The sequence below is a fragment of the Cyprinodon tularosa genome, unplaced genomic scaffold (genome assembly GCF_016077235.1).
Source record: "Cyprinodon tularosa strain WSP-4 unplaced genomic scaffold, ASM1607723v1 ctg222, whole genome shotgun sequence".
Classification (NCBI taxonomy): Eukaryota; Metazoa; Chordata; class Actinopteri; order Cyprinodontiformes; family Cyprinodontidae; genus Cyprinodon; species Cyprinodon tularosa.
In genome coordinates this window covers 1,398,365-1,423,111 of record NW_024038830.1, presented here as the reverse complement: position 1 = coordinate 1,423,111, position 24,747 = coordinate 1,398,365, and the positions used below count along the sequence as shown (strand labels likewise).

The 24,747-nt window shown below is 39.7% G+C and overlaps 3 protein-coding genes across 4 annotated transcripts in view; 1 reads left to right on the top strand and 2 right to left on the bottom strand.

Moving 5' to 3' along the window:
* Positions 1 to 9,262: 9,262 nt before the first annotated feature.
* Positions 9,263 to 11,537, bottom strand: LOC119784263 (homeobox protein six1b). Its single transcript, XM_038286234.1, has 2 exons — positions 10,675 to 11,537; positions 9,263 to 9,968 (listed from the first exon to the last, which is right to left on the bottom strand). Exons 1-2 carry the CDS (start codon positions 11,232 to 11,234, stop codon positions 9,674 to 9,676), a joined length of 855 nt encoding a protein of 284 aa, XP_038142162.1. The 5' UTR covers positions 11,235 to 11,537; the 3' UTR covers positions 9,263 to 9,673.
* Positions 11,538 to 16,347: 4,810 nt separating this feature from the next.
* Positions 16,348 to 24,070, bottom strand: six4a (SIX homeobox 4a). The gene is made up of 3 exons (XM_038286230.1): positions 23,163 to 24,070; positions 21,152 to 21,852; positions 16,348 to 19,188 (listed from the first exon to the last, which is right to left on the bottom strand). Exons 1-3 carry the CDS (start codon positions 23,894 to 23,896, stop codon positions 18,575 to 18,577), a joined length of 2,049 nt encoding a protein of 682 aa, XP_038142158.1. The 5' UTR covers positions 23,897 to 24,070; the 3' UTR covers positions 16,348 to 18,574.
* mnat1 (MNAT1 component of CDK activating kinase) overlaps positions 23,978 to 24,747 on the top strand; it is a 52,924-nt gene continuing 52,154 nt past the window's right edge. Inside the window, exon 1 of one of the 2 annotated variants that reach the window (XM_038286233.1) lies at positions 23,978 to 24,231. The gene's annotated coding sequence lies outside the window, so the exon portion shown is untranslated. The remainder of the gene's footprint in view (positions 24,232 to 24,747) is intronic. The other variant, XM_038286232.1, reaches the window with a different exon arrangement.

The window sequence follows — 24,747 nt, the reverse complement described above, 5'->3', positions numbered from 1 at the left end:
ATATATATATATATAAAAGGATTACATAACAGAAATGTAACAATGATCACTACCCACTACTTCATTCAAGAAATACAAATAAATGCAGGGTTTTGCTGATAACTTTATTTATTTTCAAAGGAATACAGAGTGGATAGTGAATAGATTTAAGGAGTTAATGTTTTTTTTGTTTTTTTTCCCCCAAAGATTTTCAAATTTAATTGCATTTTTTTATAGAGTTCATATAAAACCCAGAAATGCATACTTTGGGTTAATTTGCTTGTGTACTTGCACACATCATAAATGTTGGTCTAAAATGTTCTGTGAATTGAAAGAATTGAAATAAAATAATTTAGAACTTGCTGCTTATTTATTGTTTAAAAGAGCAAGTTTACATTTTCTACTGGAGAGATAAATATAACGTTAAAATCTAAGGTTGAGGTTGTAAGAATTTCTGTAGATGTTGACCTTCCTGACCTGCCTCATCTCCAGGCTGATGAGGGGAGGAGGTTTGATCTCGGCAACAGATTTATTTTATCATAAAACCATAACTAAAACCTTTTAAGCTTCTCCAAACTAAGCTTCTTCAGTCACTTGGATTAATACATTCTCTATGTAAAAATCAAAATTAAACCCATGTCATAAACCTGTTTGCCCAAATACCTCCAAGATCTGACCAGTTCACCATCTGAGATTGAATCTATGAGCCGTAGAAGGATCTGTGCTCATATAGATCTGACAGTGGATCTGCTGAGGAAGCCTTGTCTGACTAATGGCAGCTCTGAGCCTAATAACAGAGCTTAGCTGGCATACCAAAGCCCATGGCACATTGGTGTAGAGCCTGGTAATTACCAGCACCCGCTGACACCATGCTGCAAATTTCCCACTCAGCTGTAGGAGGACCAGGTTTTGCTACCAGGATGCTCCTGTGTTTATTTCTTCCCAAACCCTGCATACTTAAAAATAGGAAATGCTTTTAACTTTCTCTGCTTCATGTTTTCTGCTACCTTCCCATCTTAATGCTCAATCATCTCAGAAACATTTGTCTGGCCCATAGGCTCTGAATGAAGAAACAGAAAGACTTTCTCTGTGGATAAACCTTGGATGAAACATGCAGGTCCAGGAAGGGAAGTTTATTTTGCTTGTTTCATGTATTTTAGTTGGATAAGGGGATAAGGGAGGAGTTCATTATTCCCTGGATGTCCTCTTGATTTCTCCTCCTAATTTCACAGTATCTTTCCTCTCCTCTGTCTGGGTCTGTCTGTGCTTTCACCCTCTCTCATCTTCTGTCATCTACAGGCTAAAATTGGCCCAGAAGCTTTTCTCTGCTGGAACTTTTGTCCCTGCTCGGGGAGATGTTTGGCACAGAGAGGATCGTGTTACAACTTTCATTTCCTGAATGTTTTTCTTTTTTTTTTTGTGGGGAAAGCAGGGTATTTTATCCCACCCTGCAGTATGAGGATGAATAACAAGGAAGGAGGAAGATGGCAGCTCGGATTCGGGCTGATGTCATCCCTGCTTCGTCAAACAAACAAAGTTTAAACTTCATGTAGCTGCAGGGTCCTTGTGAAGGGTAGCTGTGGTTTGGGCACCAAGGGGGTTTGGATCATGTTTGGGGGGGGATGTTACTCGAGCTGTTTGTGAGCCTGCAGGACAGATGAAGCGTTACCCCTAAGGAGTCGGGGATAGATTTCATAATCCCATCTACCATACTGCTTCCTTTTGTTGTGTCTGCACAATGACATGTCTGGCTTCTCTTCTGTTCATTTATTGTTTAAATGACAAAAACTATAGCCTCTGTTTAAGGTATAACTGAATAAAGGAAAAAAATAAAGAAAAAAAAATAAACTAAGTTTATCTGTGAGACAGAATCATTATGAATCCAATAAACCAATATTTAAAAATGAATCCAGGTTAGATTTAAAATGTGTTTGCAATTATTGGAGAAAGTTTAAATCTTTCTATAAGTGCAGTGAAATGTTTGAACAAACAGACAAAATTATAAAGAAATAATAAACTATATATGTATATAACTATATATAACTATATATAACTATATATATATATATATATATATATATATATATATATATATATATATATATATATATATATATATATATATATATATATATATATATATATATATATATATATATATATATATGGTTGTTGATGTTATATCAGATTCTCTATCTGCAAAAGAAGCGGTCTTAAATATTTATTTTACAATAGCAAAATACCGGTAGGTAAAACCATATATCTAATAAAAAATCTGCATAAAATAGATTTTTTTCTCTCTGTCTGACTTTGAATCAGACTAAAGCTTTCCCTATTAAAGTCAGCGTTGATTTACAAAAATATTTCTATTCTGTAAATGCTAGAATAATTATTTCTTTATTTGTCTTTAAACTCAGATTTTAATACACAGCTTCAGGCAACTTCAGTCACCTGTTTGGGTATCCTTCAATAAGCTTCCCACAGCACTTTGCTGTTATCCTAGTAGAGATAGCTTTGGTAAGTGTCCCTTAATTAATGTCGGACAGAAAAAGGTTTCGACAATTTTTATATATTGTGTCTCTAAACTTATAATGTATCTTTATTAAATATTCTGGCCAAGTCCATCAAAAGGCAGCACACTCCTATACAAACCCAGATAGACTAGTTAACCTAACAATCCTGCTTACAGATGATGTATAGAAGTCGGAGATCACACACATGCATTTGGAGAACATGCAGTCTGCATGCAGAGAGAGAGAGACCTCAGCTTGGGGTTTGAAACTTGTGTGTCCTGGGAAACAGTGCAACTAACTGAACCACAATGCAAACCCAACAGAACATAAGGTGTGTATTAACAGTTACATGTACTCAGCTTAAATCATTTCTGAAAAATTTGTGCCAGGAAGTAGTTTTGTGTTAAAACGATGCTACTTTTTCTTTTTCTACTATAATTTATAGCCACACTATCTACCTCTAGATATGTGTTATACTGTATGTTTACTACTGTATGGGCTTCAGACTAGGTTGTAAAAAATGATTTATAACTAAGGTTGGACTTACTGACATGTTTAATTAAAATCTCATTTGGAAATGTCCATTTATTCTATCTAAATTAATACCAAAAAAGCTTCTCAAATTTAAACTTTTATTTGAGTGTTTCAAATGACAGAATTTAAACATAACAGTTGTATTAATCTGTCTTATCATATCATTTTGTATTAATCCAGTCTGGTGTTCTGACTCAATAGATTTCTTAAGTCTGCCTTTTATCAAAAAAAAATTGTATCTTTCTATTTTAATGACTTTTTTATTTCAACTTTTTTTTTTTTTTTTAAATCAAAATTTTTTTAAGTTTACTTAAATGTTTGGCTTTTTTCTCCATCTTTGGTCATAATCTAAAAATCTATATAAACTCCTGATCTTTGTAAACATCTCGTGTCTATTTAGCACCTGAAATCTGTATCAACGTATCTCATAAGGGCAAAAATATTGTATAAAGTTAGATGTTAGAAATTATAATTATGTAAAGGTAAAGTACATACTTAATTAATGCTTTTGGAATATCAAACAGGCTTTTCTATAAAATACCGAGTCGGCCAATAAAAAGGAAGCACTTTGTTATTAAACTGGAAAATGATAGAGATAAACCGTTTTTCCTTATTTCAAACAGATTATAACATAAACAATTTGAATTGAGAAAGCTTCCTGGAGAGGTAGCGAAACGTCTTCAAATCTTGGAAACCAAGTCCAGTGGATTGGTTTTTTTAAAAAAACTTTTACAGAATGACTATGACCTGGAAGACTAAGAATCTTCATCAGCAACATAAACAAAGGAAAACAACTACAGAAAAAAAGAGTGAATCTGAAACACCTACATTTATGTCACTTGTGAAAACACAACTGATTAAGTGTTAAATACAAAACAGCTTTATTTAGAAAAGCAATTCAAAACACCCACAAAGTGTCACATTGCTGCAAACAATAAACATACATTAAAATAACTAATAAATATAATTAAGGCATAAAAAAAATAAAAGATTGAACACATTAACACCAGTGACAACAATCAAAGCCAAACAAAGTCTCTAATGTTTAAAGCCAAATAATAAAAATAGGTTTCAAGGAGAGTTTTAAAGTTTTAAAGTATTAAATAGTGGAGAATTTATCATGTGCAGGGGGAGATATGTTATCTAAATGACAGAATGGACTGAAAATGTATATAAAAAATACTTTCTTTAATTAAAGTAAAGTCAAAGACTGTCTATCTATCTCTGACAAATATTAATCTAGATAAAAAATAAATCACAAGTCCCCTATTATATTCAGAATGAAGCCGAACGGGGAACATGAGACAGATTGTAAATGTAAGCGTTTTGGGGACAGACTTCTAACCGGACATCTAATGGGTTTTTGTTGGATGTTTTAAGAATATTTGATCATTTCATAGCATCCAGATTTTCACGTTTGGAAGAACTTGATTTTGTTTAACAGACTGACCTCCAGGTTTGTGACCGGTGAATCTTAGATGCTTAGTGATCATGATTCATGGATCCAACAAGTAATCTGGGACAAGGGTTTATATATTCTAGTTAATGTGGATATGTGTGGAAAAATCCCTTTCACATATCTCTAAAGACCACTTTATCTGCCAGTGAACAAATCAGAAACAGTAACATGTCAGGAAGAGCGTTTTTTTTTTTTTTTTTTTTTTTTTTTTTTGTGAACAGAGATTTTTTTCTTCATTCTTCTAAAAGGATCTATTTAGAAGGAACAGATCTTTGTTAATCCCCTGCTTTGAGAGGAGAGCTACACAGAGCTTCCTGCCTCTTATAGCACAATATATTTAACAGTATAAACTCTGTCATCCTATTAGAAATATTGTTACTCTTCTTGTTAAACTGTTCAAAGATGCAACATGATTTCACGTAGGACATCTCAGTACAGATTTTGTCCTTTACAAGTTTTTTCATTTGTTCTTTTAACTTTGACAAAAAAAGCAACATAGATAACCTGCAGCAGGACTGTTGTCTATCTGTGCAAATCTAGAATAGATACAGAGAAAAAAACATAGAAGAACAGTGACACCGCCGAGCTTCATGGTTGATGTGTTTGGTTGCTGAGGCTAGTTGTTCTTCATCTCTCCTTCCAAGCAGGCCGCACTTGTTCACTCATTTGTAATTGTCCAATCAAAGAGCTTAATATATAACATGCTGATTAAGGCATCTAATATTAAACATGCTGACTGAGGCCTGTGATATATAAAAATCGAGCCTCAGGATTTTAAATTAATTGGAGATTGGTTTTGACCCCTCAAAGATTGATGGAGAGCAGCAGTATGATACAGACATTGCTGATGCCTCTCCTTCTTGCCATTCCGCTAACACTCCTGTGTGCAGAAAAAGTGAGACTTCCTTTCTGGATGTCTTTATACTAATGATTATCAGTTAATTCATGTACTGTATCTGGTCAGCTGCTACTTTCCCTCTGAAATGCAACAGAGCAACAGAACTGAACTCATACTTCCAGATAGATATAAATAATTGTTATGATAGTTTTTATTATGCATTGATTTGTAAAAAGCAAAGCTGTTTCAGCTTTACCCCATAGTGTCAGGGCAGTTTTCTTATTTGAACAGGTTTAATGTATTATATTTTGATCAGTAAACTGTGAGTTTAAGATGTTCCCTGTTAATCGAGCCTTCCTATGATAAAGTAACCTTTGTGTTTCTGTTCATGATTCCTCTTTGTCTATTTTTCTTTATCTGCCAGACGTTGGTCTTCTTGCTCATTTTTCACATCTGAAAGTGACATATACTTTCCTCATAAAAGTTTTCCAAAAGCATCCCTCCGGCTAAAGTCACTCTTCTGTCTGACTTCATGAGACTAATGATGCTAACGGATATCATCTTACTGTTGAGGTTCCAAAAATATAGATATCTGATTCTCAGCAACCAGAGATGAGCTTTGTGTCTGCTGGTCATGTGATCCTCTGCCTCCTGGTCACATTAGTGCACGTCTTATCTTGTATTATGTTATTGTTTTTTCCCTCTCTAATAGATTTGAACATTTCCCCATCTTTAGAGAACATGCATACCTCTTTCCTTTATTTGACGCATAACATGCTATTTAACACTCTCATATTGGAGGGTTTCTTCAGCATGTTCCCTTCCTCCTCCTCCTCATCACTTCTGAACTCCAGGTCACCCATCACTCAGAGGAGTGGAAGAAAGAGATAAATATTTCTTTCAGCTGTGTCACATAGAAGCTTCCTGAATGGCTTCCTGCTCTCCGGTGTGGAAGCTGTGTTTGGCTTGCAGCCCTGATATCGGTGCAATTAACATTTTCCATGGGGAGCTCTGCAAAGCTCCAAGATTTATGGTATAGAAACGTAACTGTTTAGTTACTGTGTGAGATCTACTTTGATCAGTTCTGTTTTCTTAAGAAACATTCAGGAACATGCACACACACACACACACAGCCAGGAGCATTGTGAGATCCATGCATCATTGGTAAGAAAATCTTTTTGGCCCCCTTCCTCCTACATCACCACCTCCACCCCTCTGAGCCAGACCTGAAAAGATCCTTTTGTCCCTCATCACCCACCCAGCCCCTCCTCGCCGCCCCCACCCATCTCCTCTGACTCACACACACAGCCCTCATGCAGCCTCTGGTTATAGATACCTGGGACAGTCTTCCACAGGGCTGTCCTGTGAAGTAAAAGCTACCTGCAGGCACCAGACCATGCATACAAGCGGTTCAACCAATCAAGATGCAAAAATCCCCTCAGCTTTGGAGGTTTCTGGATAGCTGGAGAGGAAACACTGACCTGTGCTGAGGTGGATGGCGCAGGCTCAGACGCACGCAGGCCACTCTCCATGTTTATTTGCACACGTCAGGGCCCTTCCTGCTGCTGATTTAGAGCCACTGCCACTTACGCCGAAATACCCTTTTGATGACTCGCAGTCTGTTTGCCATCAGCAGCTGTTGTTCCTGGCCGCGGCCGGCTTCAGGATGACGTTAACCTCCAGCTTTTGTCTTCTTCCTCTATAGGCTGCATGGAGCACACCCTCCTCTTCTTGCACTTGTTGCTCCTCTGATGAGATAAAAACACAAAGTGGAGAATACAGCAGAGAGATGCAGATTCGGAAGCAGAGGGTTTGAGCTTGATTAAAAGAGTTTCCATGAGAGATTGATTTCAGTCTCCTGGACTTCCTGGAGGAGACTCTGGTAGAGTCTCCCTGTCATACAGGCAGAGAGCCTGTTTAACCCTCAAAGTGTCTGTAATTCTGCCGGCCCTGTTGTAGTCAAATTAATAAGAGGAATCTTACTCCTTGATCACCTGGTTTTGCATCTGCATAATTCAGATAGTGATAACATAACATATAATTTAAAAAAATATATATATATATGCATAGATTTGTAAGTTATTTTCTCTGCAGATTTAATTCACAATACCTTTCTTTAAAATAAAAACAAAAAAAATCTGAATTCTATGAATCTTGAATTGTATTTACTGTATTTACACTAAAGTATTATCCCTGGATAAATATTAACTCAAGGACGGCTCAGTTTTACAATTTTAGGGCAAAAAAGATTTCAGAATCAGATTTGTGCAGAACATGTAAAAAAAAAAAAATAAAGCAAAAAAGTAAAGGTAGAAAGAGCGCTTCTTTAAAAGATGTAATCTAAGCAGGAAAACCCCCCATGCCTTATAATTATAATTAGAAATGTAAGTTGATCAATAGTTATTTTTAAAATGTTCATGTTTTGTAGCAGCAAAACTTTGTTTTCCAATTAAACTATAATCCTTTCCCTCAAATGAGATTTTGCTTTCATATATTTGGCCGTTAATGTTTTTCTGTATGAGCCAAACATTTTCTGTGCTGCAAAAAAATGCTCAAATCAAATAACCTCATGAAATGTCTCTAGAATTCTATTTCTACATTGTAACGTTTTTTATATTTTTAATTTCTCTTTATTCATGACTTTCAAAACTAATACTAAATTTTAGAGGAAAAAAACCTAATGTGCCCACTGATGAAAAAAGCTCCTCCACTGCAAACTTTCTTTTTGATATTTTTTCCTTCTCATTGGGTGGAGCAATAAATATTTCCTGACATTTATTGTGAAACTTTATGGGTGTTTTGTTGCATTTATCATGATGAAGGACATAGGGAAATCGTTTTTCATATAGAAGTCTTTCCCATGTTCTTATAAACCATATTGTTTGTTTTTGCTGCAGTCCTTTACCCCACATTCCTGAAATCTCAGTTTAGTTAGAAAAAGCTGAAAAGGTTGGCGATAAAAAGTGTTGCTACATCAATAAGATTTTAAGACAAAAAAAATGTCCCTTTTAGACTTAATTCAAGGAGCGTGTAAATTATGCATGTTGTTAAACATTTGATATGTAAAAATACAAACTGAACTCTGAGCTGGCAGCAAAGTAAAGCTGCTATTTTGCTCTGAGGGGTTTGCATGTAAACCAACATTAGAAGCATGCAGAAAGCTGGAAAAGAGTGAGGCCTCTAGGATGCAGAAAACACTCCTTGGTCTCCTCCAATGAAGCTGTGGCTGCTGCAGCCTCGGCAGCCTCTGCAATCTTTGCAATCAGCTAGTGAGGCAGGCAGGGACTGTTTCAGATTATGCTCAGGAAATCCTCGGTGCTCTCTGCTCAAAACAATTTACTCTGACATGAGCTGAGAAGAGAGCACGGTGGGGGGTGGGGACTAGAGAGCTGTCCAACCCTTCTATTATTATTATTATTATTATTATTATTATTATTATTATTATTATTATTATTATTATTATTATTATTATTATTATTATTATTATTATTATTATTATTATTACTAGCCTCCATAAAATATCTGAGGAGGTGGGGGGGCTCTTTCCCATGGCCCGGAACCGACAGAACAAACTTCCAGAGAGAGAAAAGAAAACAGGGCAACAAAAAGCAAATGATACGCAGCTAAAAATGACAGATAAAAAAAAAACTCGTGGACCTAAACATGCGTGGAAGAGCAGGCTGGATTTTCAATAAAAACCGAGCTGGTTCTTGTGTACACACTTCCAGGCAGCTGCTGCTGTTGACTCTCTTTTGTATGGGTCTCACTTCTGCTCCTTTATTAATCTACTTTTGATAGAAAAAGGAACCGCAAATCAGGATTTAGATTATTTCTCTTCAGAAAAATATATAAATATATTGTTTCCATTTTACTGCACGTAAATTCTTAATTTCTCTAGAAAATTTATTCCATTAAATGCACAAATTACACGGACACAAATGCATTAATTTGGTTTTATTGGAAACTAACCATGGCTCTATGAAAACGGTTCCTCCTAGTTTCCATCGCAGGAGGTAACTTTACTTATTTTGTAGTTTTAACAAAATATCATAAATTAAGCAGGTAGTGGATCCTGTTAAGTGTTTCGTCAGTTAAGAGGGAGTTTTCAGGAAAAAAAACAAAAAACAAAACAAAAATAAAGCATCCATTCAGTGGATGAAGAGTAAGCGCATTAAGGAGGTGTTTTTTTTCTCTCTAACCAAAATTTAACGACAGGCAGTCAGTCTATATTATAAGGTAGGCTACAATAATGTTATTTTATACATATCTTCAATCTGATTCACGCATCAGTTCTCTTCGGTCTGTTTTTTTTTTATGTTTGTTTTGTTTTTTTAAAATCTGCTGGTCTCTTTAAGAGCCCAAATCCACAAGACTGGAGGTTAGAGGTCCCAACAAGGAGTCCTGCAGCTGGTGAGGGTGTCCGTGCATGCTGTGCACCGGCTGTGGGGCCCCCAGCCCGGACATGGGGTACGCGGAGGCCCCGGGGTGGCTCATGTTGCCCTGGAGCAAAAGCGCAGAGTTCTGATCGGGGCTCTGAGGCGGAGAAAACTCATCCTCCGAACTGGACATGAGAGACTTTCCTCCGTCTAGAGGGGACAGTTGGTTCTGTTTGTTCCCGCCTGCGTTGCTGTTCTCGCTGTTCTCTCTGCAAAGGAAAAAAAGAGAAAAATTATGTGGAGGTAAAGATAATTTATTTTAGTGTGCACTCCCTTATTGTGGTTTGCTCTGATAAATACAATTAATCCTACTAACCAATGAGAAAAAAATTAGATACGTTTACAGATAACTAAAAAATAAATCAATCAATCAAAATAAAATGTAAAAAAAGATTTAACCTTGAATTTAGATTAATATCTCTCTAAAAATCTCTGGATCAAATCTCTCTGAAGGGACTCAGTTGAAGAAGGAAATCACTCAGATATCACATGACCCCTCTGTTTTTAAATAATAGCAAACTGCTTTTTTATTGCAGATATAGTGCAATATTCTATTAACTCTCTTTTCATCCTTTTTTCTCCTTTTTCTTTTCTTATCTACTTTAAACCGATGAAATGCAAAAATACTGACAGCTGAAGCTGTTCCTGTTGCCAAAAACACTCATTTACTGCAAATTTTTTGACTTACTGAAACAATCAAGATTCTGGATAAATCCAGCGGTCCTATATATGTTTAACTTTGGTTAAAAAATAAATAAATGGAACTCTAAAAGTTGTCATGAAAAAACAAATCTTTTGTGTATTTTTTCGCGTTTATTCCTTGAACCTAGAGCATAAATCTGTGCGTAATGAGTGAATTTTGAACAACATTCTGGATGCTGCAGGAGCCTCCATGTCTGTGACAGCTGAACGCACCTCTCCTTGGCCTCGGCGGCTCTGTCCCTCTGTCGTCTGTTTTTGAACCAGTTGCTGACCTGCGTGGTGGTCAGTCCCGTGGCCTCGGCCAGCTCTCTCTTTTCCCGTGGGGATGGATAAGGGTTGTGCGTGTACCATTCTCTCAGGACTCCCCTGGACTTCTCCTTGAAGCAGTAGCTGGTCTCCTCGCCGTCCCAGATCGTGCGTGGCAGTGGGAATTTCCTCCGAACGCGATATTTCCCCACAGCTCCGAGCGGCCGGCCGCGCAGCTTCTCCGCCTCCACGTAGTGAGCCTTCAGCCAGAGCTGCTGTAGCTTCGGGTGGTTGTGTGGAGAAAACTGGTGGCTCTCCAAGATTTTGTAAAGCTCTCTGAAGTTCCCCCGGTGAAAGGCCACCACCGCCTTGGCTTTGAGGACGCTTTCGTTCTTGTGGAGGTGATCACATGCAGGCAGAGACCACAGGAAGCGACCGAGCCTCTCCAGGTTTCCCCCCTGCTGCAGCACCTCGCAGACGCATGCCACTTGCTCCTGCGTAAAACCGAAGGACGGTAATATCGACATGATCCACCGGCGAAAATTCCTTGATATCCAAAGCGATTTATTCAACCTTTCTGACTGTCCCACAGCTTCTTGTTATAGTGAAATCCACGCAGTCCGTCCACGCTGCGCAGGCCTGTGTGGGCAATCCGCTCCTCTTCAACCCCTGATGCGCGCCGCAGATTGGGATGTTGATTGTTGGGACAATTTGTTCCTGTTGGAGATATGTCAGGCTTAAAGGGAGCCTGTGCGTCTCGATGATTGGCTCTCCCTCTACCCTGCACCCTGTACAGCAGAGCAGGACTGAGTTTGCAGCTCCGTTTCCTCCCCAGAGGCAGTGCGTCAGGGGCTGAAATAGGAGCGCAGCCCACCTCCCGCCCCCACAGTCCCTCAGCTCGCTGCAGATGAGGGAGCAGAGCAGCACCTTAACGCAAATCAATTATTACAGAGAGCTTAAAAACACTCTCTAGATCATAACTTTTAAAAGTAATGATGCATACCAGAGATGACTCTAAAAGTCCTCCCAACATAGGCTGTAGACATGTGTGACGTGTACAACACTAATAGGGATGCAAATATGGAAATGACCAACAATATTGTTAAAAAAATATATATCAACATTGAGGTAGACATGATAATTTTGGGATGATTGGTTGTTTCTTTTAAAGGTTCAAGATATACCCAGTTTACTGTTTCATGGGGTCCAAACCAGCAAAGACACAAGAAAACTGACTATTTTGTTGTTTCCTCCCTATTCGATGAATCCCACGAGCTGTTTATTTTATGAGGTGGTATAACTTAATAAGTTCCTATGATAGGTGGGTCCATTACGCGCTTATTTATGAGCAACCTATACTACCTGCCAAAGGAGTTATGGGCCACAGACCACCAGAAGGAAATCAGCCACTTAAATTGTGTGTGTGCGCATGTGTGAGAGTCAGTGGCTGGTATAAAAAGGCCTCATATTTTATGGTTGCAAGATTTGGCAAGAAAATTAGCCAAAAATCTTCAGTTCTGGAAATTCGGAACAGTTTTATTCAAATAAAGCAATAAAAAATGAAACTCGGAGTGGGATGTGAAGAACAGAATTTTAAGCATTGGGCTGGTGCTCAATTAATCTTAATGATCATTTTCCAATTGCTGCAAAAATGAAGAACTGTATTATTTTTTGCATCATCGCGTGTCTTTATCCCCTTTGACTGCTGTGCGCATTTATATTTCAGAGATTAGACGGGCACCACACTGGCTCCACTGTTTTCTGTGAGCTGAAACATTAAACCAATCCATTAGTAAATGAGTTCTGGGCCACACTGGTTCTTGGTGGTGCAGTTGTTGGTTTGAGCCTCACGGATCACGTTTCTATATCTGCACCAAAAGTCTGAAGCAGAACCTCCCATTTTGCGTTTATCTCGCATAACTTTGCGCTTTAGGAAGGGATTTTTAATTAATACCACCAAAATAACATCATATATATAATAAAGCAGTTTTCAGATAAAATACAGTTGTTATGTATATAGAGAGTTATTGTGCTTGCCTTTTATTCTCTGACAAACTGTCGAAAATTAATTGAAAAATAAGTATGAGTGAAAGGCATTTGGTTAGTAAAGATCACAGGGCTCCTCGAATGATGGAGATTATAAGAATAATTATTTCTGTTGGCTCAATTTATATTTTCCAATGATGAAATACAAGAGGAAAAACAATTATATTCCTTCTACAATGATTCAGACATATAGGTTTCCTCGTTAAGGCTTAATGCATCCGTTTTCTCACGGTTTTGAAGCTTAACGCCAAAGGGAAAAAAAAATCAGAATTTCTTATACTGTGTGTAACACAATAAAATATTTTTTTCCCACTTAAAAATATCTAAATAAATTACCGAAAATAAATAAGAGCGAACAAAAACACAAATTTGGCCCTATTTATTTCCCTCAGGTTAGGGAATAGTTTTTCGTGCGTAAAATTCAAGCGTTAACTGCTTGTATTTGTGCTTGAGATGTTATAGGGAATGCGGGCTGTGAAGTGGGCTCAGCCTGGGTCTGAGGCTGTGTAAAACCTCGGTGCTTCAGTAAATGAGCTGTCTGATGAGCGCCTCTCGGGTTTCTCTAATATCTCTACCACATTGCGCCGCGCCTCCTCCTTTAACCCCCGCAGCCCGGGGGGCCAGATTATTTCAAGATGTGGACTCTCCGCCTCCTCCACTGCTGCGGCCAGCGCAAGTAAAGCAAGTAAAGCAATACTTAGGTAGTCGATCACTCGGAACTTCCCTCAGAAAGAGGCTTAAAGGCAGAAAGGATTCCGTTTATTTTCCTCTCTGGACACTTTATTAACTTTTAAAAACGAACACAGTGCGCTCTTTTGTGCGCTCTTTGCTGCTGAAATCTTAGATGTTCAGATTTTAGTGACTTAGAACATTTTTAACATGAAGAAAGAAAGAAAGAAAGAAAGAAAGAAAGAAAGAAAGAAAGAAAGAAAGAAAGAAAGAAAGAAAGAAAGAAAGAAAGAAAGAAAGAAAGAAAGAAAGAAAGAAAGAAAAAGGGGGGAAAAATCTGCTGTTCTCCATTTATTCTACAAAGCTTTACTCGAATTTAACCTGATCAGGAATTCAAGAAAGAGGAAGAATAACATATATAGAGTCATAATTTGCTCCAAACAAGGAAGTTTGCATGAAGAGGCAGGGAGAGCTAAAAAGAAAAAAAGGGCTAATAAAAATCTAGTTTGAAAAACTTCCATCATGGGAGAATAAGAAATAGTTAATCTTATTCATATATTTTCAATACATTTCCTTATTTGTCTCCCCATATATACTCCAATAGATTTTATACAAACAACTGAAGGATACGATTTAAATACCACGCATTTAATTCTTTAATTATTTTTGAATTGTTTAAGTTTTAGAGAAATCCCTTTAAGTAAATCATGAGAATAATTTAAAAAAGCGCAGCTCCTTCCATCAAAACAAAACACAACTGTTGACATGAGTGAGTTAAATGAAATTGGAGCTGCAATTATCAGCTTAACAGAGTTTCCTGTCATGTTGGAAAATTAGACGTGGTACAAGTGCGCTGGGGTTAGGCCTCCCCCCCCCCCCCCCCCCCCCCCCCCCCCTGCACCATCAAAATCATTACGCATTTCCTCAGAGGACCCACCTCCACAAATATGCAATTAAGAGGCGGCTTTCACAGTGCTCTGCCTCGGTAAACACACCCGGGTGTGCAGATGAGGACATTTGTTTTAAAGAGGCTCCGTTTTCTGGCTGCAGGGCTGATAAATAAACAAACGAGGCAGGCAGACAAACAAAAACAAACAAAGTGAAGGATTTAAACGCAGCTGCCATGTTGGTTCTGGCAAGGAGGGGGCGCTGTGCAGTCATATAGAGAAGATGGGTTGTTAGTGTTTTAAGTGTAGCAGCTGTGATCTTCTCTGGTCGTTTGGGCTCCTGCTCCTGTTACAGCCTGCTGCATGGTTTCTCTTTGGGAAACACCTCAGACTGCTCTGCTGCAGACCTAATGCTGCCTCACAGCTGCTGCTGCTGCTGCCTCCTTCTTCACACATGCACACTTAAAACTGTCCTCATGAGTTATGCTTTCTGTTCCTGCCATGCAGGACAAATACGTGAATCATTCTGGTTGCATGCCTTTGGCTGAGTGATGGGCGACAGCAGAGAGTTGCATGTTTCTGCTGCTGGAGTTATGAGAACTCACCAAACTGCTAGAGTTAAAATGAAATCTCTGAGTGGGTTTCCTGTTCAGTTAAGGAGCAAAAAGCCAATGTTTCTGCCAGGCCCGGTTTAGTTAAAAGTGGTGGGTCTGGTACCCACTGACCCCTTGCCCTCTCATTAGTGGGACGTAGAGTGGTGGAGTACCTTGCTCCCCAGGTCATGTTACATGTGCCTTGCAGTCTGCTGGGCCGCATTAAATGTCAACTTTGAAACCGTCTGAAAGATCAGGGGTCGTTGATTTTAATAAGGCCAAAGTTCTGGGATTGGTTCCCTAACTTTTACACCTAAAACAAACTATTTTTACTGCTTTTTTCTTTTCGATTGTTTAAAAATAACCCACTGGTTAATTAATTTGATTGTCATATAGTTTTTTCTGCTGGAGTACACTGGTTTTGTTTTTTCAGTTGATGTTCAAGTCCTCTTCATTTTGGTTCTCTGTGCACAAAAGGTTGAATTCTTTTTTCTTTGGCCTCCTCCCCGTGAGAGCCACAGACTTTGGGCTTTTGCTGCAAATGGGATATTGTTCTGGGCTCCAACAAAGCTGTGTTCATCCTCTTCAATATTACAGGAGGAGTTACCCGATACCCAACAATCAGCTAATCCACTGCCCATGGCGACGAGGTCACCTGTGCACAGGTAACTTTATCCCGCGTGCTTGCGTCTCCCTCCCTTTTCCCGCTATAGTTGCTTCCATTTCCCCCCTCCCTCCTTTTTGGAGCCTCAACAGTGAGTACAGACAAACAGCCTCTGTTTATTCAGGTCATTGGTTAGATCATATCCCATGGATACACCAAGAAGACACTCCTGTATATAAAATAATTCCCTGCACCACATCCTTTTCTCCAAACGGATCTCTATCTTATCTCTTCACCCAGGATGGATATATTTTTACAAAAGAAAGGTACAAATTTAGAGTAAATTCCCTAAGAAGAGTTGAGTGACCGGCAGCAGCTCACATCTTTTTCTCCACATGTTTAAGGTACCAGGGTGGTGGGGTTTACCCTTCATTTTAGGGAAAAAGCTTTTGGTTTGGACTGAGCTAACAAAAATTTCGGACCCCCCACCCAAAAGGAGCTTTACTTCTGGAAATCTCATTGCTGTTTATTTGAATTACAGAGGCTGAGATGAGAAAAGGAGACCTAATGAAGTCCAGGTTGCCAAGCATGTGCAAACGATCACTGCAGGTCGGCAAAAAGCTGCAGAAGGCCTGCTGGATTACTGCGTGTAGCCTCCCCCATGCCTCCCCTCTTCATCCTTCCAATCTGGCAGTTCTGGACTTTTGAATATAGGACAGGAAATGTGCTTTTTGTTGTGAACTCACATTCCTTTCAGCCTTAGTGTCACTAAAACCTCCATAATCCCATATTGTTATCAGTCATTGTAAAATCATACATGCTACAGGAATGAAACTGCCTCTTTTATGTTTTTATAAATATAAACTTTTATTCCAGTACATTGATTTAGAAAAATACATTCACATAATTTCACATAACAAACATATAACTCAAACTAAGATAAAAAAACAAACAAAAAACAAATGATGCACTTTTTGCTCATCATTTTTGGTTTTATTCCGTTAAAGCACTGAGGATACTTTCATTGAAAGGTCCGCTCAGAGGTCCTGAAGATGGGGAGCATCTCTGGCATGAAAGCATGTGATGAGTTGGATGTAAGGTCGAAATGTGCTCATATGTGACGATAAGAAACTCTGGACAAGTTTGGAAAAGTGTTAGTGTCTCTTGACAAACGGCCTCACTTTCAAATTCAGGCAGAGGCTGCAAACCTCTGAAGCTGCTTTCTGAACCCGGATGCTTCCACTTTGATTGGATCCCCACAGCAAATGTAAAAGGCACTCATATCAATGGACTAGTTTAATGCTGTGCATAGACAGATGATTACACACTCTGGGGTCACATAAAATCATTTTGTTTGAAAATTATTTCACTCTGGAGCTGTTTTAGTCTGGTCTTATGGAAAAACGGGTTTATCTAATGGGTTTCCACAAATTTTTTATAAAGAAATAAACATTTTTCGAGATTCATTTATACAGAGTTTTTCAGTCTTTTGTGTTTGTCAGTAATTCTAAAGCAAAAGGTCAGTATGTATTTTCTACCATGTAAGCTCTAATAATAGAAACTGGAAAAACCAGAAACAGGAAGAAAGGAACAAAGGATACAAGGAGAAAAGGAGATAAAGGGAGGACACACAGATGTAGAAAGGGACACAATAAAAGAAAGAAGAACAAAAGGAAAGAAAAATGAAGAACACAAAAGGAAGGAAGGAAGGAAGGAAGGAAGGAAGGAAGGAAGGAAGGAAGGAAGGAAGGAGATTAGGAAAATAAAGGTTTAAAGGACGAACGCAATGACTAAATGAATGGAAAAATTAATAACGTGAAACAAAATTGAAGACAGAAAAACATAAGGAAGGTATAGACAAAAAATACATAAAAAGAGAAATGTCAAAAAAGATTTTGACCTTTCAAAATCTTTTTTCAAAAGAGGAGATTTGTTTTCTTGAACCTTTAAAACAATGATTTAAGAAAAAACTGAGGAGCAATGGAAGAAAGGAAAAGAAGGAAAAAGAGGATACAAAAGAAGAATTCTACATTTAGGCAATACAATACATAAAAAAACAACCCTTCCTTTGTTTTTGTTTGCTTATCAAGACCAGAAAAAAATTACAAAATCTGATTCCAAATTTTTTCAGACTTCATAGGAACCCTGATTCTGCGAGCAGTTGGGTTATAAACAGCTCAGAATGAGAGAAGTCATCATTTATGTGTCCGTGTCATGAGTTGATGATGGGACTGGAAACAGGAGACAGGGCTGCAATAGTGGGCATTTCTTCTGGACGTGTCACACATGACAAACGTCCAGCTCAGGGGTTGTTTCAAACATTGTAATGTCATGGTGGTAGTGCAAATGCCAAAACAGAACCATTGGGTATTTTTAGCTGCAGAAAGGCACATTTAACTTTACTCTTCCAGTCAAGGTTTTAAATGTGTTATAAAGCATAAAAGCAGCATTTTGCATTGACTTGAGAAGCTTTCAAAGCAATTAAAGTGCTCCCTGAAGGAAAATTCTTCCTTAATCAGCAACTTTTCTGTGTTGGTTAACCGATTCCTTTTAGTCCTTCAGTAAAGCTGTTCAACTTAAAGCTTTCTCCCTCTTCCCCACTCCAGAGTGACCTTTTTGTTTCAACCCACATGACGCATTTGGTTTGGAGGAACATCCCGGTCACATGACCCGAGGAATTCCAGCACCTGCTTCTGCAGATCACATCCACTCAACAGGAAGTAGCAGGTGCTGTCTATAAAAAATGCTCTTTTAAACGGAGCCTAAACTCATGCAGGGACTCCTTCCTATCGGCCAGAACAGTCTCAGTGTTTCTTCTCACAAACGGGGGCTTTTTTAGACACACCACAGGCTCTTTTATTTTTACATTTTCATAATAATCTGAAGCAGTCAATCTACATGGCTCCTTTCTCACTAGAGTGCATTTAAAATTCAAATAAAAACAAATAATTTAAAGGAAATCAATGCTTAAAAACTCACACACACACAAATACACACACACACACTGAATAGTAAAAATATTCATTGTATGACTGCTCAGGTGGATGTGAGTGCTTCAGAGTTTGAGGTTAAAGGTCGGACATGTCCTCGTCCATCTGCACAGTCTGTAGTTTGGCTAGCTCCTTCCCCTCTGCAGCCTCCAGCTCCCCGCACATCGCCCGTACCATCTCGTTCATCCCCCCAGGCCCCGAAATGTCCGACTTGCTCTCTGAAATGTTCATGTAGTCACTGTTCATCCCGGGGCCCAGTAGGTGTGAGGATGGGGCCCCTCGGTGCACCTCATGTGTGCCGAGGAACTCAGCCGGCTGCAGGTGAGGATGGGCGTCTGGGTCCGTCTGAGCCATCAGAGGTGTGCTGTTGGTGAGGGTGGTGTAGACCTCTGGCTCAGAACTGGATGAGCTGATGGGGGTGACGTCAGTGGTGGAAGTGGTGCCATGACTGGAGGAGATGTGCCCAGAGTCGCTGCCGGTGTAGCTGATCTGACCGCTGGGGTCCAGGTGGAGCCCGCCGTGGTACGAGGAGTAAATGCCTCCATCCAGAGGTTCCTTCTTTATTGGAGTCTGGTTGCTCATGCTGTAGAGAACGGTGTTGTGGTGCAAAGATGTCATAGTCAGCTTGTCCTGTGGCTGGAAAGAGTCTTGACTGGATGAGCTTACCACTGCATTGTTCAGAGACATGCTACCTGAAAAAAACAAACAAACAAAGAAACGAAACAGTGAACACAAAATCAGATATCTAAAAAACTAAACCATCATTTGTTCCCATCTGACATGCATCTTTGAAATGTTTCCTGTTTTAAGGAGTAAGGATAACAAAAATAATGGATATTTGCTAAACACCAGAATAAATGCAAAGAGAATAAAACTCTCTTTTAGCATCCTAATGTCAAAGTAGCAGCACATTGCAATCCAAGCCTATATGTACATTCATTGAAAACCTCTCTAATACCAGAACTAATGTTAGCTGCAACTGTCCTGGTACAGCTGCAAGGTCAACATATGCAAGTCCATGGTACTGATCAAGTTAGAGTGTCCATTTATTAATGTAGACATTTGTAGCTGATGCTGTTTAAAACACTACCCCCCCCCCCTCCATCCATAAGGTTAATCTATCAGAAGCTTTCAATGTAACATCATCTGGGCTTTCCCAAATTGTATAAAGAGACGCTGATCTCACTGATTCTGAATCTAAAGAAAAAAGACAAACCTCATTCTGGAATTTGGAAAACTGAAAAAACTTTAGTAATCCTAGCTATATTTCAGACAATAAGGGGGGGAAAAAAATCGCTTATGTCAGTGTGCGTAGATATTTACTTTAAACTTCTTTCAGTGCAGCTAAACCAGATCATTTTCCTTCTTTTTCTTGTTTAACTCTCAGTGGATTTCATATTGCATACCTGCTTTGTTATATTGCGTTTAAGCAAACAGATTAACTTTGTTAATATGTAACAAAATTAATATACAAGATAAAATTGTTAAAACATGCAATAACCAATACAGTTCATACAAAAACAGCAGGAAAACACAAGAAAACAAGGATGTTTCTCTGTTGCTTTGACATCTGCTTAAAATCCTTAATATGAAAGAAGCTGCCCTGCTTGAAGTCAACGAGGAATTAACATTTTTGTATTTTTCCAACACATGTAAATGATGAAAACATGAATGCATTACATTTCCTGAAGCAGAAGCTGTGTTATTTGTTTTAAATTTAAAGGGTTTGGTGCAGTAATAATATGGTTACTGATTTGTTGATGAAAATCTACTGGTGTCACAATCTGCACAGACCTTCTTCTCAGAGTCACTGTTGCACATCCCAAACACTTGCTGCATTTTCTGCCCGACCCAATGGTGACCCAGAGAACAAATGCTCTACTCTGCCCGTCTCAAATGTAAGCTGTAATTCTCTTGTTTTTTTGGGTAGGAGGGGTTCTGCTCTCGGTTCTCTGCTTTATGTCACATTAAGTGCTGTAATTTCTTTTCCCCCTGTTTCAGTGTTTCAGTCCAAATGAGTCACACCTCCATTGCTTTCTCTGGAGATCAACACTATTAATGATGATGAGTGATGTGTTTTTATTCATCTGAACAGATCATCGCTTCTAGAAATATGAATGTCCGTGTGTTTCTCTTTCATCTGTGCATCATGTTTTGCTGCAGCCTGACTAATGAGGTGGCTTTGATATATTGGGTGGCAACAGCTGAGATGGCTGACAGAGGTTTTCAGGAGGATATAAAGCAACACTGACCTATTATAAATTTGTTCTCAGGTTTTAACTCCAGTTAAATCTTTTTATGTGCAGACTAAAACTTTCAGGGCCAGTATTATTCATGATTCGGGTAAGATTATAAGTAATTAACTAGATATGACTGTTATAAGTAAGAGTCGTTGCTTTAATGGTTGTTGAAGAGATTAAGACTAATATTTACTGCTTTTCTCTAACAGATAAAAAAGAAAACTAGTTTTAATATTTTAAAAATGACAGCATAAACATATTGATAAATATCTATATTTAAAGGTAAAATCATTTTTATAAAATAATTAATACAATTTAATAGCATTACAACACCCTTATAAATTCTGCATATTTTTTACAATTAAAAACAACTATAAAATGACCTCTTTAAATTGATCACTTGCTAAGAGCTCACCTTGCTGAGTAATTGTGGAGGAAGATGAAGCAGACGGCAGCTGTAGGGGAGGAAGACCTACATCGCTGTTAAGCAAGGAGCTGCCATCGCTGTCAGGGACTCCACTCGGTACCTGGACCAGGCTGTAGCCACCGAGCTGCAGAGACCCTGACGGTGAGCTGAATGTGAGGACTGAGGAGCCTCCATTCTGGGCCGCCATGGTATGAACCCCCTCCAGCTTCACCTCCGACCCATTAACACAGCCCGTGTAGGAGGAGTAGTGCAGGGCGGACTCCTCGGCACCGATCACTCCTTTTTCCTGGCCTGTCTGCATGTGCATGTCCCCCGCAGAGCCCCCCAGAAGCACGCCGCTGGGCGGCCTCAGAGGGTTGAAAGCCAGAGGCTGGATGCCCAGATTGAGGCCGTTGAAGAGAATGTTTCCAGGTGAATGTAGATACGATGAGCCACCATTATGAAACACGGCAGGGGAAGTATTATTGGCTGCTAGACTGCCATTGTAGACCCCACCACCACCGGATCCTGTGGACATCTTGATGTCACCAATCTGCTGGATGACCACTCCACCGTCCAGAGCTCCTGTCTGAGCTGGGAGGCTCCCGTGGTTTATCACTCCATCCGAAGAGTTGGAAAGAGGACGAGGGGACAGCTCCTCCTGTCCCTTACTGGACTCATCCTCTGTACTGTGGTTTCCATCAGACTCACTGCAGAGTAAGAGCAAATAAAAAAGATGGGTTGCAAAACAAATAACAAGATAAGCTCAGTTCATGTCTGAATAGAGCATTTTTTATTTATATTAGAAAGATTTTTCTCTTCTGGGAAACAATAAGGAAAGACTCCATCTTATTGCAGAGCTGAATAGCAGTCTGTTTGTGGACGTGGGGCCCTCTCTACCTCATAGAGAGCTGCTCTGACAGCAGCACCAACCTTGTAACCATTTGGTGCAATAAATTCTGTCGACAAAAGGCAACAACAAACGGCTTCCATGGCTTCGAAGTAAAACTAAAATCCACATGTCCAGTTTTAAACACATATATTCAACGAAACTAAAACGAATTCAAAAGCTCTGTTTTCTCTTTTTATCACTTAAAAAAAGCCTTATTAAAACAGCTGCTTCTCCACCCCCCACCCCCCCTTCCCATCCCGCGAACACGCACAACCAACCGCCATAAAAAAATGAAAATAAAAAATAAAAAAAAACATGTGGGCCCCTCCGAGGAAATCCACAGGTTCTAGACATTTTTACATTACTAATTTTGCCCCTTTGTGAAAGTGGGGGCGGGGGCTGGATAGACGGGGTCACCTTCACCAGGTGTGCGTCATCTTTGTTCACACAATGCAAGAAAAAAAAAAAAAAAAAACATGAAAGACCAACCCTCACATCTCAGTGCGTGTGTGTGTGTCTGTGGGATTATGAGATGAAGCGCAGCTGATGGAAGCTCTGAGATCCTTTTAGTCCAGGAAAAAAAGAAAGGGTTAACATGAAAATGATTTATGTTCTGATCTCTGTGCGTTCAGGCACAGGCTCATCCAGAGTTGCCTTTTGAACTCTTTCATCAAAGTTACCTTCTCCTCCTGCCTGCCTGCCTGCCTGCCTGTCAGCCGGATCTCTGAGGCTTGAAGATATTTGGTTGCCTCTGGTTTCCATGACTCTCCGCTTCGCTTGAAACCGGATACGAACGGCAACAGCTTCATATTTCAAAACATTAAAAGCGTGCTGCTTAAGCTTTTTTCTGTTCTTTAACCATAACTAGTAAATAATTCACTCGTTCACTACAAACCCTGTCTGTACTAAAGGGTTCAGTTTTGTTATTGTTGCGCTTTTACGCACCAGTTATCTGTGCGGGGCGTAAAATGTGCTTCCAGAATACACAATAAAGGTATGTTGAGTTATTGCTCAACATTTTTAAACTTGATTTTATATGATGCGCCTTTTACGCAGAGATCATTTCCACCAGTAAAAGGTCTGATGAAGAGAGACAAATGTAAATGCTCTTCTCCTTTGTTCCCTTACCTTTTTGACTGCGCCTCAGACGGGTTTCTGTCTCTCTGTCGCCTGTTTTTGAACCAGTTGCTGACCTGGGTCAAGGAGAGTCCGGTTATCTTGGCCAGATTCCGTTTCTCGGCTGGAGACGGGTACCTGTTCTGGTTGTAGAGATCCTTCAGAGCGTTCCGCGACCTCTCCTTGAAACAATAAACCGTTTCCTCACCGTCCCAGATAGTCCTAGGGAGAGGATACTTTCTCCGGATCCGGTACTTATCCACGGCGCCCAGGGGTCTCCCCCGCGCCTTCTCTGCCTCCGTGTACCGGGCCTTGTACCAAAGTTCCTGCAGAAAGGTGTGGTTGGACGGACTGAAACTATGATTCTCCAAAATACTGTAGAGCTCCTGGTAACGAGCTTGATGGAAGGCAACTAGGGCTTGGGCTTTTAAGATGCTTTCGTTGCCGCGGAGCAGGTCGCTCTGGGGTAAGGACCACAGGAACCTCGCCAACCGGTCCACGTTGCCCCCCTGCTGCAGCGCCTCGCATACGCACGCCACTTGCTCCGGGGAGAAAGCCAGGGAGGAAGCGGCGCTCACCAGCAGCTCCGTGCGCACCGCGTCGGCGTTGGGAGCCGTGCGCTCCATGGACAACTCCACCGCGTCCAGCGCCACCAGCTTGATGCTCTCCCGCGTATCCACCTCCTTCACATTTTCCCTCTTGATGTCATTCACCGCCGTGACCTCTCCAGAAGAAGAAGAAGACATTTTTTTTTTTTTTTTTTTGTTCGAGCCTTCCCTGGTAGAGTCACTCCTCCCCGTTCGATCAGGTTACCTCCTCGCCATGCGAACCCGATCGGATATCTGACAGCAGCTGTAAGCAGATATCTCTCTCCCCTCTTCCTTCCAACGTGACTTTTACTCTGAGGGGACTGGGGCTTGAGGGAGATACGCTGGGGTCTATCTGAAGGAGAGCCACGCCATTGGCCGCTAAGGGCCCCACGAGGGAGGAGCAAGCGCGATTCATGCGCGAATGTTTGGCTTTCAGCTGTCAGTCAATGAGCTTCCAGCAGGGCTTTATTCCCGGTGTTCACCTGTGCAAGGTGAGTGCTTTTGGGATCGTGGGAACGGGAAGTTCTTGTGGCCTCTGTTCTCAGTGGCTGTATTGCATGAAGGTATGCACAAAAGTGTTTTATACCCACATCAAGGCAGAGAAATCCAAGGGGAAATATGGGAGTGCTCTCATTAAATTTCTCTAAAGAAAATACAAACAAAACATCACAAAAAATAAAAAAAGACTGATTTCAATCTTATTCTTCATTTGCACATTGTTATTGTAAGTACTTTTTATGTTGCTGGCCTCAGAAGAGAACAAATCAAAATGTGGAAAAACAAAACAAATTCTAAACGAGCGCATGAGATCTCTAAAGAATTTTAAAATAAGTTTCTGCAAAACCACCATCTTCACCTTTTTTGTTGTTCAAATTGCCAATTTAACCAAAGTGACAAACAAACTGCTTTCAGGAGTGATATTTTATAACCAGGCTATACAAAAATACCCCAAATATTCCCAAAAGAGCTCTACATTTAAACATATGAGCTATATACGTATATTCCGT

Bases quoted from the DNA above. Each gene is read 5' to 3' on its own strand.
- LOC119784263 (XM_038286234.1), bottom strand. From the start codon at position 11,234: ATGTCGATATTACCGTCCTTCGGTTTTACGCAGGAGCAAGTGGCATGC. The intron at 9,969-10,674 runs GTGCGTTCAGCT...TTTCCTTTGCAG, and splicing joins GCCGCCGAGGCCAAGGAGAG to AGAGAACAGCGAGAACAGCA.
- six4a (XM_038286230.1), bottom strand. From the start codon at position 23,896: ATGTCTTCTTCTTCTTCTGGAGAGGTCACGGCGGTGAATGACATCAAG. The intron at 21,853-23,162 runs GTAAGGGAACAA...CTTACTCTGCAG, and splicing joins TCTGAGGCGCAGTCAAAAAG to TGAGTCTGATGGAAACCACA. The intron at 19,189-21,151 runs GTGAGCTCTTAG...TGTTTTTTTCAG, and splicing joins CTCCACAATTACTCAGCAAG to GTAGCATGTCTCTGAACAAT.